This window comes from Sminthopsis crassicaudata, chromosome 2 (assembly GCF_048593235.1).
Source record: "Sminthopsis crassicaudata isolate SCR6 chromosome 2, ASM4859323v1, whole genome shotgun sequence".
Classification (NCBI taxonomy): domain Eukaryota; kingdom Metazoa; phylum Chordata; class Mammalia; order Dasyuromorphia; family Dasyuridae; genus Sminthopsis; species Sminthopsis crassicaudata.
In genome coordinates this window covers 614,149,806-614,162,580 of record NC_133618.1, presented here as the reverse complement: position 1 = coordinate 614,162,580, position 12,775 = coordinate 614,149,806, and the positions used below count along the sequence as shown (strand labels likewise).

The 12,775-nt window shown below is 31.9% G+C and overlaps 1 protein-coding gene across 2 annotated transcripts in view; it reads right to left on the bottom strand.

The window, feature by feature from the left end:
* ERCC6 (ERCC excision repair 6, chromatin remodeling factor) overlaps positions 1 to 12,775 on the bottom strand; it is a 110,710-nt gene that overhangs the window by 18,533 nt on the left and 79,402 nt on the right. For both annotated transcript variants that reach the window (XM_074296099.1, XM_074296100.1), the window contains exons 10-12: positions 10,746 to 10,922; positions 8,236 to 8,352; positions 5,340 to 5,435 (exon numbers count right to left, since the gene is read on the bottom strand). In XM_074296099.1, coding sequence (XP_074152200.1) covers positions 5,340 to 5,435; positions 8,236 to 8,352; positions 10,746 to 10,922 — 390 coding nt within the window. The remainder of the gene's footprint in view (positions 1 to 5,339; positions 5,436 to 8,235; positions 8,353 to 10,745; positions 10,923 to 12,775) is intronic.

Below are 12,775 nucleotides of genomic sequence, written 5' to 3'. Positions count from 1 at the left end.
TCCAACAGTCTGAGGGACAGTGAACTGGCCCCCTATTTAAAAAGTTTGAGGATCACTTATCCCAACTGGGAGTGGGAGGGGATTAAGTTCAGAATTCCTTGGATATATTTAAGAGACTTGGGCCATGAAAATCACTTCCCTCCCCTACTCCCCAAAATCCAATATGGCAAAATAAAATATACAGACAAAGCAACATGGTACAGCAGGAAGAACAAGAGTCTAGAAATCAGGAGATCTTGGCTCATATCCCAACTGTGCTACTGGTTCACTGTATGACTGTGGGAAAGTCATTTACTCTATAAGGTAAAGAAGCAGGGCTAAATGATTTCTAGGTGCTTCCTGCCATGAAAAGTTCTATACTTTACGTTTAGTGTACAGTTAATACATTAATTTTATGTAAAATTTATGGTAATAACAAAACTAGATTCTTTATGTGTTGTTTATAACTTTCAGTACATTAAGGGAAATGTCTTTCTTTGTCTCCCTCTCCCCGGCTGTCTCTCTGTGTGTTTTCTCTTACACAAAACAGGAATGAGTCTAGCCTGGATGCCTTCTGAAATCCCTTTCTAAATCAAGACTCTTATAGTTTTGGAAGAACAATTTTATAACTTAAGAATTAAAGGCACTCTGAAAAATTGTACATTTGGTTTATGATCTGCTGTTAATTATGTTTATAATACTTTGTGAGAAAAATCACTTGCAATGTGAAAGTCTGTTTGTTAAACAATGCAGAAGAAACAAGTTCTGCCTGTAACACTTCCATGAATTTGCTTAAACCATCCACCCATTCTATTATGGACTGAAATATAATGATCCCCTTTGTAACTGGAATACAAAGCTGAGGAAGAGGGGAAGGGAAGACATGCATGAATAATTGTGATACAAGGGACAGGGAAAAAGAAGGCAAGGACGAGGTCTAAGTAAAATAAGAGCAGCAACTGAAGAAGGAAGTGATTAATTTCTAGAGTTATCAAGACTGTCTTAATTGAGGAACCGTGAAAGATTTCAACAAATAAAGAGTTACAATTATATAAAAATGGAAAGATGGAAGCATTTTAGTGACATTTCCAAAATAAATACAACTTACAGTACAACAACAACGACAACGACAACAACAACAGCATCATCAACAACAACAACAACAACAATAATAAAGGGTTTTGATTAATTTATGGTATTTAACCTATATAGGGAACTGTAACCAAAAATATAATTCCTACTCCCCCAACCCAGGATATTCTTTATAAACAAAAAAGTGTATTAAGTGATGGGATCTTCATTTCGTATTCCTTATTGAATGTAGCAGACAACATTACTGAAAAATGTATTGAGAAGAGAAAGAAAATCACTGCATGGAACTTTCTTTATTCAAGACAGGAAGCCCTCTAGCTCCATAATCCTGGTTATCACACTATCTAAGGAAGGAAGTCAGAGTGGAGGAATCTTCGCATTTTTCTATTATCATCCAGTGTTTCTTGAAGACTAAAATGGAAGCATGGCCAAAGTGGATAGAGAGGCTGAGGTTCGGAATCAAAGAGTTGGACTCAATCCTACTTGTACCACTTTCTTAGCTGACTTTGGGTCAAGTTAGTTACTCCTCTTCAGATCCATTTCCTTTCTAAGATTGAAGGGGTTCTTTGAAGTCCCTTTCAACTGTAAATCTATGATCCTAAAAGTAGGTGAAAGCAGTTGTAGGATTCAATGTTTAAAAATTAATTTCAAAGCCTGGTAATTAATTTCCTTTTCCTCATTAGGAAAAAAAATAGGTGTAAAAGAATCTAAAGTACTGCAAAAAGGGCACAATCCCTTCTTTGAATATGCTTATTGTGCCAGGTGAAAAGATAAACTAAAACTGTCAGATGATTTATCAGATATCTTTAACCCTGGATATGTATCATTATTTGAGCATTTTATATATATATATATATATATATATATATATATATATATATATATATATATATACACATAATATTAATTACTTAATTAGTATTATATATATATATATACATATATATGTTCTCTTAATATAGGAATTAAGAGTTTTCTATCCCATCCCTTAAATATTTTGTCTTTTATTGCAATGCAAAAATAATTGCATGCAAAATTCATTTTTACACTAATTTATACTAATTTGTACAGAAAGGACTTAGAACTTGTAGTTATTATACTTAAGCTTCAAAATTCATTAATTCCATCTACTGTGCCACCATAAGAACAGAGCGAACTGTTATCCAACAGGTTAAACATGAATCATCTCCAATATCTCAAAAAAAATCTAGGAGTATTTGTGATTGAAACGATGAAGGCGCTGCCTATAGTCTTTTTTCTTTTTTAGCAGATATTCCTAAATTTAAAAGATTTCTCACCTATATGCCAACTGAGACCAAACACTCCCTAAACTGAAATAACCAAAATATAAGGATACCAGATTTTTCACCATAGCATCAAATACAATCTAGTAGAACATCTTAAGCTAAATCTGAATTCTAATGATACTTCTTTGATAATGGAACTTAACGAATAAATAGCTAAAGCATTAACAAATCACCAATGAGAATTTCTTCAGAATACTAGGGTTCAAAATGAGAATAGACAACTAGAAAGACATGGAAATATGTAATATATTTCAGAAAATAAACAACCAATATGCAAATTATTTAGATATTTTTCTATTCTAACCAATGAATTACTAAATAGAAACTAGGATAAGAACTACAAGAAAAGATGACAGCATTAAAACTTAAGAAATACAGACATGTTAAATCTAATTTTTGACAATTTGCTTTCCAGTATTCCCAGTAATGCATGTCAAATAGAAAGTTTTTTTCCCCTGGTAATTTATGTCCTTAGGTATATCAAAGATTACTTTTTTAAGTTTAATTTTTATAGTTCATCATCTAATCTTACTTTCCTATTTTTAAATCCACACAAAAATATTTTGATCAGTTATCTAAAAATGCTTGTTCTCTACTTTTTAAAAAAATGTACTCCCTGATGTTTTAGATCATTTTTTCCCTCCAAATGAGTAATATTTTGTCTAATCCAATAAATGAACTATTTTGAGATTTTGATTATGTCCCTTAATTTATAAATTAATTTATGTAATATCATTGTTTTAGCATGTTAAAGTCATAAGCACTTAACTAGCCCTCTAATTATATAAATTCTTTATTTCTTTAAGGAGCATTTTGCAATTTCATCTGTATATGTCTTGAGTATATTTTGGTTGATTAACTTAAGGAAATTTTTATAAATTTTGTATTTATTGTAGTTGTATTTCCCTTTCTATTTTTCCTCATGGATTTTTGTTTTATATATTCTTGAATTTTGTGAAAAGAAAGAAAGAAACAAACAAACAAACAAAGAGAGAAAGAAGGAAAGAAAGAAAGAAAGAAGGAGAGAAAGAAGGAAAGAAAAAAAGAAAGGAGAGAAAGAAGGAAAGAAAGAGAAAGAGAGAGAAAGAGAGAAAGAGAAAGAAATAAAGAAAAGAGAAAGAGAGAAAAAGAGAAAGAAAGAAAAAGAGAGAAAGAAAGAGAAAGAAAGAGAGAAAAAAAGAAAGAGAAAGAGAAAGAAAGAGAGAAAAAGAGAAAGAAAGAAAGAGAGAAAGAAAGAGAGAGAGAGAAAGAAAGAAAGAAAGAAAGAGAGAAAGAAAGAAAGAAAGAAAGAAAGAAAGAAAGAAAGAAAGAAAGAAAGAAAGAAAGAAAGAAAGAAAGAAAGAAAGAAAGAAAGAAAGAAAGAAAGAAAGAAAGAAAGAAAGAAAGAAAGAAAGAAAGAAAGAAAGAAAGAAAGAAAGAAAGAGACAGAGAGGGGTATTAAGGGCAGGAAGTTACCTTCTTTATTCTCCTTTCTACTTCCTATCCAATCTTTTGATTTCCTCTCCTCTTTGTCTCCTGGCATCCTTTAAGTCTCAATTAGGATCCCAACTGTGGCAAAAAGCCTTTTTCAGCCTTCCTTCATCTTGGCACCTTCTTTCTAAGACTATCTCTAATAAGACTATCTCTAATTTATCCTTTCTTGTACATATCTGTTTGCAAGTTGTCTCCCCCAAAAGACTGTGAGGTCCTTGAGAGTAAGGACTTCATTTTTTTTTTTTTTTTTTTTTTTTTTTTTACCTTTTTTCAGTATCTTTAGCAATAAGATACAATCAGGAGTTGGCTCATATTACTCACTGATAGCTGACTGGCTCTAAGAGTTACTAGAAAATGATTCTGTCTTTTCTTCTAAGAATCATACAAGAGGACTGGCAATAAAAAAGTGCCCCACAAAGACAAGTCTTTTATCATCATGGCTACTAACCACCAGTGTATGATATCAAGAAATCTTTTAAAATGTCCTTCTGTCAAGGAGAAAGTTAATGTAAAAATTACCTGTAGCTCCAGAAAACCACTGATGTTAAATAAGTATTACAATTCATATTTTGAGAAGCAAGAGTCCAAAGAAACTAACTTATCTAAAAAATGAAAATCTAACAGGAGATTGAGCAAGGGCCAGAATTAATATCTAAGTGTACATTATGCACGGTCTTTTACACTCATGTAAAACAGGATAAATAGCAGTACTGAACATCATCAAGAGTTTAACTGCCATTATTTTGACTTTATTTTTCTAATATTATTCCTTATATGTACTAATACTAGAGTTTACAATTCTGTTTTCCTTTTTAATGGTTAATAAAAAGCATCTGCTTTACCAATGGCTACAATATGTATTTATCACTGGAAGGTAACACAATGGTTTAAACTGTGATGTTTTCCACTGAAAATTATCATGGATTCACTCTAGTAAAAGAACCCACAATTACTATAGAATGAGTACAGAAAAGGTACAAAGACTTAACTGCTGCTTTACTTATGTCAGATGCTATTTCTAGTTAAAACTGGCACTGAGTTTATTCAGAAAGAAACAAAGGCAAAATCCCTGTTGTGATGGCTAGTATTTCTCTTCTCTAAAAATTGATACTCTAGTCCCACTGTGTTAGTTTTGGCTGAGTTTATAATGATTGTATCAGTCAAGCTATTATAATAAACTCATTACTATTTAAAGTGCTTTGGGATTATGTGAAGTATGAAAGGTGTTATTGGAAACCAAATTCCATTTTACCTCATATATTTTTATAACAGGATTCTCCTGAGAAGAGAATATCTATTAATCTCTGAGTCCTCAATTTTGTGTTACTGTTGAGAAAAGAATGACTTAATAATAGCAAGACTAAAGCAAATATTACTAAATTCTTTTTACATGTGGGGCACAATTTGGACTCCCTTTGGATACTAGAAATCATTTTTTTTTTCTCTTGGGCCATTCACTACTTCTATGGTATAATTTCTTCATCTAACCTGCATTTCTCCATTAAGAATGTTGTAGACTTCTTTGGAATCTATGAAGTTTTGATATACTTTACGTTGTTCATCTGTCAAGCGGCAAAATAAGACCTAAAAAAAAGAATAAATACAAATGAAAAAATTTCAAATTGTCAAAGAAAAATGAAATTAAAAAACTGAGGGAAATTGCATTGGTGTAAGCAAAAATGTTTACATTTTAAAAAAAAGAAAACTTTAAAAAAACTATTATGAACAATTTCCAAAATGTAAGTGCTTATTTTAGCTGCTTAGACATGACTTTGAGGTACCACTATTCCCTCTCAGATTGGCTAAAATGACAGGAAAAGATAATGATAAATGTTGGAAGGGATGTGGGAAATCCCTTCCAATACATTTGTTGGTGGAGTTATGAAATAATCCAACCATTCTAGAGAGCAATATGGAACTGTGCTCAAAGGGCTGTCAAAATGTGCATACTCTTTGATCCAGCACATGCCACTACTGGGTCTGTATCTGAAGGAAATCATAAAGGAGGGAAAAAGGCCCATATATGCAAAAATGTTTGTAGCAGCTCTTTTTGTGGGAGCAAAGAACTGGAAAACAAGTAGATGCCCATCAATTGGGGAATGGATGAACAAGTTGTGGTTTATGAAGTTAATGGAATATTATTGTTCTATAAGAAATGATGAGCAAGCTAATTTAAGAAAGGTCTGGAAAGATTTACATAAACTGATGCTGAATGAAATAATAGAATCAGGAATACATTGTACACACAATGACAAGAATGTGAAATGATCAACTATAAAAGGCTTGATTCTTCTCAGCGTTTCAGTGATCTAAAGCAATCCCAAAAGACTTTGGATAGAAAATGTCCTCTGCATCCAGAAAAAGATCTAAGGAGACTGAATGTAGAATCAACACACTCACTTCTTTTTTTCAAATCTCTCCCATAGTTTTTCCCTTTTGCTCTGATTTTTTTCTCCTAACATCATTCATAAAGCAATGTGTATTAAAAATAAACAGTACAAAAAAAGAAATGTCTTTAAATTTTAATAATTGATTTACAGATTTTAATCTTGTTAATTTTATAAAATTGCATTCAATTCGATAACAGAAATAGACAATTATTTTTAAAAATCAGGTTGCCATGACTGTACACTTAGACCAGGAAAAAAGCTGCACATGCTTAAATAGTTGACAAATAAAGCTGACAGCAGCAACTTTCACAAATTTTTGGGATGTCTCTTAAAATCACTTATTCCAAAAACACTAAGAGTATAATCAATATTTTTAATGTAAATATAATATAAATGATTTTTTAAATCTTAGGCCTTCTTCAAAATCTCAATTCAAGCTTTATTAGTAATTCTGACTATCCCAATCCCTACTAATTTCGCCTTTCTAGGGACAAACATATGATATTTCTCCACCATATAGCAGAACAATTTTACACTCTTCAATTATTTTATAATCATTTGTATGATGTGTATTAATTCCCCCAATTAGATTCTAAGATCTTTGAGGGCAAGGAATCATTTATTTTTCTTCAAACTTTTTAACTGTAATTTCTACTCTTTTCCTCTCCAATTTCTTCTGATAACCCATTCCTTCTTATTAGATCTCCCATCTTGTTTCCTTCTCAACTCTTTTTTTCTCATTTATTATTTTATTTTCAGCTTTTCTTGACATTCTCTACCTTTTTTTTTTGTTCTTTCACAGTATTCTGTTCTTGCTACATTTAAGTGTATTTGTGTCTATACAAATAGTACTACAGGATTTAGTTTCTTTGAGAAAAGAGCCACAGTCCTAGAGCCTGTGACTGTCTATCTTTACTGCCCCATTCTTCATCTTGCAGAGTAACTTGGAGGAGGAAGCTTTGGATTATAGAATCAAGTTTTGTAAAATCTTGTTTATGGGACCTAAAATCATGTGATTTTTATAGGAGGAAGAAAAATTAAAAGAAACCCTTTGGGGCAAAGGGATAAGAGACGCCAACAAGGGCTACATCTGGTTGTGACTACCAGGCTACTCTTCTAGCTACAGAAGAAGTGAGACAAACCTATGCATAATTAATGAGCTGTAAACAACAAAAGTTTATATAACTAGTTTTAAAATAACCAAAACTGGAATAACCTTCTTTACTTCAACTTAAAACTTCCAAAAGAGTCTCTAACACATATAGCTATTTATCTTCTAATAATTCTTCATGTCATCCTTTCATGCTTTATAATCCTGTTCAGGACGCTAACAAAAGGTGTTTTCTTCTCCAAGCTTATTTGATCTTAAAATATCTTTTATTAGATCCTTTTTGACTTTTTATCTGATTTGTTGTTCTTAGAGAAACATCTCTTGGCCAGCTCCAGTTTTCCTGTTCAGTCATTTATTTTTAAGTTCTAATCCTCCTCTCCAAGTAGAACAATCTAATTTCTTTCCTTTACCATTTCTACCTCCAAGTATATTCTGAAAAAGCCACAAGCCATCAAGGAGTGTGCTTTCACTTTCTGATATTACTTTCTCCATATCCCACAAAGTTTTCCTCCTTTACTTCTACCCTCTTATTTTTAGGGTTTTTTTGAAGTCACTTCACCCCTCTCAGTTCTGGTTGGTTTACTTTGGTAAAGAATGAGTTTATTGAATTATATCAATTGCTAATTTTTCCAGAAACTTCTTTCAAGGGTACAAAATTTTAAATACCCTCCATAGTTAACTTTCAATTTTGTATAGATAAATATTCATCTGGAAAATAGTGACTCCATGAGATATACCTGAGATATAAGAATGAGCTACTTAAAGTGATCAAAGGCTAAACTATTTAGTAACATGTATTCCTATTAGAGTTGAATGAAACATGCATATTTGACTTAGGAATGTTTTATTTTTAAAAATGCTATAATATTTCAGCCTTACAAACCTGTTCATTTTTATCTGGCAAAGAAAGGCTCATTTTTACATCTGACTTCATTCTACGCAGCAGGTATGGGTTTATAGTATCTCGTAAAACACATGCACATTTATAAGCAGTTTTAACCTTTAATAAAGAAAAAATGGAAAGAATTATTATTGTATATAGCGTAAGTAGCAGCAGTACTCAAAAATTGTTTTCAATAAAAATGATTCATTAAGTCAACAATTCTAGAAAACTTATGTAATTATAAAATGGCACAATGGTCCCCCTCATCAGACTTTATCAAATTTAGGGTGATGTGCAAATTAATATGTGTGAAGTCTTTTATTTAATTAACCACAAATGCATGGAAATAATGGCATCATTTATGCTCTATTATATTTTTGCATTTTGCAAAAAGATTCTAAATCAAAGTTTTATATAGTCATAAAAGAAGTATTACAGGCGGAAAACTCCTTTTAAATTAATCTTTGCACATAATTTTATAATTTATCAAAAGCTAAAATACAACTGTCAATCTCTAAGACTGAAGATCAAAAGCTAACTCTAGTAGCAGGCTGCAGCCAGGGGAGTTACCCAGACAAGAAGGAAAGATTACTGCCCAACTGAGACTGACAATAAGTTCAAGAAAATCCCTGTGATCAGAGAGACAAAAGGCTACTCTGACCTTAAAGGGAGCATATGGTTCTCTATAATGGATCACAGCTACATTAGACAGGTATTAAATATAGATAATGGCTTAAAAAACACATAACCCAGAAAAACCCCACCCACTCTTAATTCACTTAAAGCAAGGAATTCAATAAATTATTGATATATTTTTGAAAAATCTGAATTGGCTTTCTAGTTTAGTAAATTACCAGTCAGTAGAAGAGAAAGAATCTCAACTGGAAATCAAGTACCTGAAATTTGGCTTTACAGTTCAAGATAATGGAAAAACTTCAAAGTAAACATGGAAAAAAATTATATAAAAGAAAATACTTATAAAGCAATTCCAAGAAAAGTTCATACAAGTCCTTTTCTACTTATCCTATTTTTTAACTAAGGAAAAAATAACTAATGCCAAAGTTTCCAAACTAAAAGAGAATTTGTATTTTTGTCTCTTCATTCAATATATCATTCATTTGTTAATAAGGGTCTTATGCTAAAAAAATAAGTCTCAATATGTCTTAGTTGCTGTAAACAATATATCAGTTATGATAGCAAAGACTTCTATAAATTTAGTTTCTTTTAGTTTCTCCAGATATACAAAGCATAAATCATAAATAAATGTTTCAATTATATTTTCTATGTAATGTAGTATTAAGAGTACTAGATGAAAAAACAGATGAACTTAGTTTCAGTCCACTCAACAGAACCTTGGACAGATCATTAAGCTTCTGTGACTAAGTTCCTTCATCTGTCAAATAAGAGCCTAATGAAGAATATGTTTTCTAGAATTTTTCTAGATCTAAAATTCCCTAACTCTGTGCCTTAAAAAAGTTTCTGATGGTGCATAAAGAACTCATAAAACAAGTTCTCAAAGACGAACTACTTATTTTAAAAACCAGACCTGAAAATACTGGAATTATATTTTTAAAAATTATTCAAATAGTTCTGCTAGTTCTCTAAACAGAAGTCTTTATTCTACTTTTTTGGGGGGGAGTCATATAATCTTTTTCCCATTTCTGTTCCTTTTCAATATTTGATGAGACCATTAAAGATAATTCAGTTTCCATTAAGGAGAAACAGGTGTTCTCCAAGAAAGGAACAGTAAAGAGAAGCAACACAGAGTCAGAAAGTCTGGAGTTCAAATCCCATCTCTGACACATTCTAGTCATGGGAACCTGGGCAAAGGCAACTCTCCAAAATTATAAAATGCCAAGAAAGCACCAATCAGCATCTGTTGAGGAAGCTTCTCTTCAGGAAGTCTCCAAGGCCAATGAAACAGACAAGTCCCTATCTGCTGTGTTCCCCACATAGAGAGTCAGCCTTGAGTAGGGAAATAGTACTAGTAGTTAGGGATATCCTGAGATATCCCACTGAGATATTAAAAAGTCTTGAGTTCAAGTACTGCCTCTGATACACATACTGACTCTGTTCATTGCCCAGTCACTCTTTGACCCTTTACTGACAAATGAGTTGTGGATCTCAATGATGGAAATATAAATGACTGAGACTTTCCTACACTGCCAAAGTAACAAATACAATGCCTCCCTTGCCAATTACAATTCACTCCACTTCTCAACCAAATATTATTATTTTAGGTTTTCTTTTTCTTAATATTTAAATGGAGTTTTAAATACTCATTTGAATTAAAAAACCTATTATGCTAAGAAATTTTCACTATTTTTATCTAATGCCAATTCAAAGGTTTAATTTTATCTTATCCTTCCTCTGATTGTTTAAAGTGGCAAAATCCAATTTTAAATATTAAAATCGTTGACTACAAATATATGCTTCCTACCAACAAGAAAAACTACCTTCTTTAACTTAGCAGCTAAAAACTATAAATATTTGTTAGCCAAATAACTTACCTGTACAGAAGAAGCATTTGAATACCCTCCCATGGTAATTGGAACAGAAAATTGCTCCATGAACACTGGTAATGTCCCCAATTTTCCCGGGAAGACAAAGTCAAAGAGAGACCATAGTTCCTTGAGGTTATTTTGCATAGGAGAGCCAGACAAGATAATCCGATGAGGAGTACGAAACTGTTTTTTTGTTGTTTTTTTTTTTAAAGACAAAAATAGTTGAATTAAAGAAAATATAATTACATTTTCCTAAAGTTATGTTTTAATATACATCCAGATAATTTCTCAAAGAATATTTCCACATACTAAATCTGTGCCAGTGAATATCAACTTGGGTCTTTCTACTACTGTATTTAAAGATTTCCAAATTAACAAAAAGGTGAAAAAAATAAAAAGGATAAAGCTCTCATTTTAGCTCTAATAATAATAGTAATTATAATAACTTAAGCTAAATGAAATGGAAAGCTAGACTGGAAACTGAGTGGATGCCCATCAGTTGGGGAATGGCTGAAACAATATAGTATATGACTATTAGGGAATATTATTGTTCTATAAGAAATGATGAGCAGACTGATTTCAGAAAAGCACACAAAGATTTGCATGAACTGATGCTAAGTGAAATGAGCAGATCGAGATCATCATACACAGCAACAAGATTATGTGATAATTAACTGTAATAGATTTGATTCTTTTCAACAATGATGTGATTCAAGGCAACTCCAATAAACATGGGATGGACAGAACCATCTGCATCCAAATAGAGAACTATGGAGACTGAATGTGGATGAAAGTATAGTATTTTCACCTTTTTTGTTGTTTTTTGGATTGTTTTTTTTTTTTTCCTTTCTCATATTTTTTCCTTTTTGATCTGGTTTTTCTTGTGCAATATGACAAATGTGGAAATACATATACATGCATATATAATTTTTGGGGGGGCAGTGCTGAGGCAATTGGGGTTAAGTGATTTGCCCAGGGTCACACAGCTAGGAAGTGCTAAGTATCTGAGGCAAGATTTGAATGCAGGTATTCCTGACTTCCAGGCTGGTGCTCTATCCACTGCGCCACCTAGCTGCCCCTCAAATGTGGAAATATATTTGGAAGAATTGCACTTGTTTACCTATATTGGATTACTTACTTTCTAGGAGAAGGGAGAGGGAGAAAAATTTAGAACACAAGGTTTTGTAAGGGTGAATGTTGAAAACTATCTTTGCATTTTGAAAAACAAAAAGCTTTTACAAAAAAAAAAAAAAAATAACCTGAAAGTTAGATTTGCTCATTCTACAACTGAAGAGCAAATGTAGTAATAATCTGGTTTTTTAAAAAAGTTTAAACATATCTAGCATTTTCTTTTCTTTTCTTTCTTTCTTTTTTTTTTTTTTTTTTTTTTTTTTTTTGGCTAAGGCAGTTGGGGTTAAGTGACTTGCCCAGGGTTACATAGCTAGGAAGTGTTAAGTGTCTGAGGACAAATTTGAACTCAGGTCCTCCTGACTTCAGGGCTGGTGCTCTACCAACTGCACCACCTGGCTGCCCCAATATCCAGCATTTTCAAGTCGTTACACAAAGATAAATGGAAAAATCTTTAGTGAGTGAGATCTAACTTATCACCAATAACTTACAAAACAAGTGATAGAGTAAGTATATATTTGTATGTGTATATATTATATATATATGTGTGTGTGTGTGTGTGCGTGCATGTGTGTCTGTGTAATTGTAGCAAATGTGAATAAGAGCCTTAGAGTCTCACTAAATGCACAAAAAACTAAAACTAGAGAAAAGCCTTCAGAGGGAATACAAACTCCCTGAATTTGTCAAGAAATCACAAAGGATAAGAAGATTTGAGCACACTGTGATCTATACAAAGGACATAAGTACTTAATCCACATGTATAATTTTGTAGAATCAATAAAGCACTTGAAGTATATTATGAAAGTATAGAAAAGATTCTGCTGTCTGGCAGAACATCAGCCAAAGTTGATGAGCTTTTGAATGAATTATAATGTAACTCCATGCCTGAAGTCAGGAAAACCTAATTT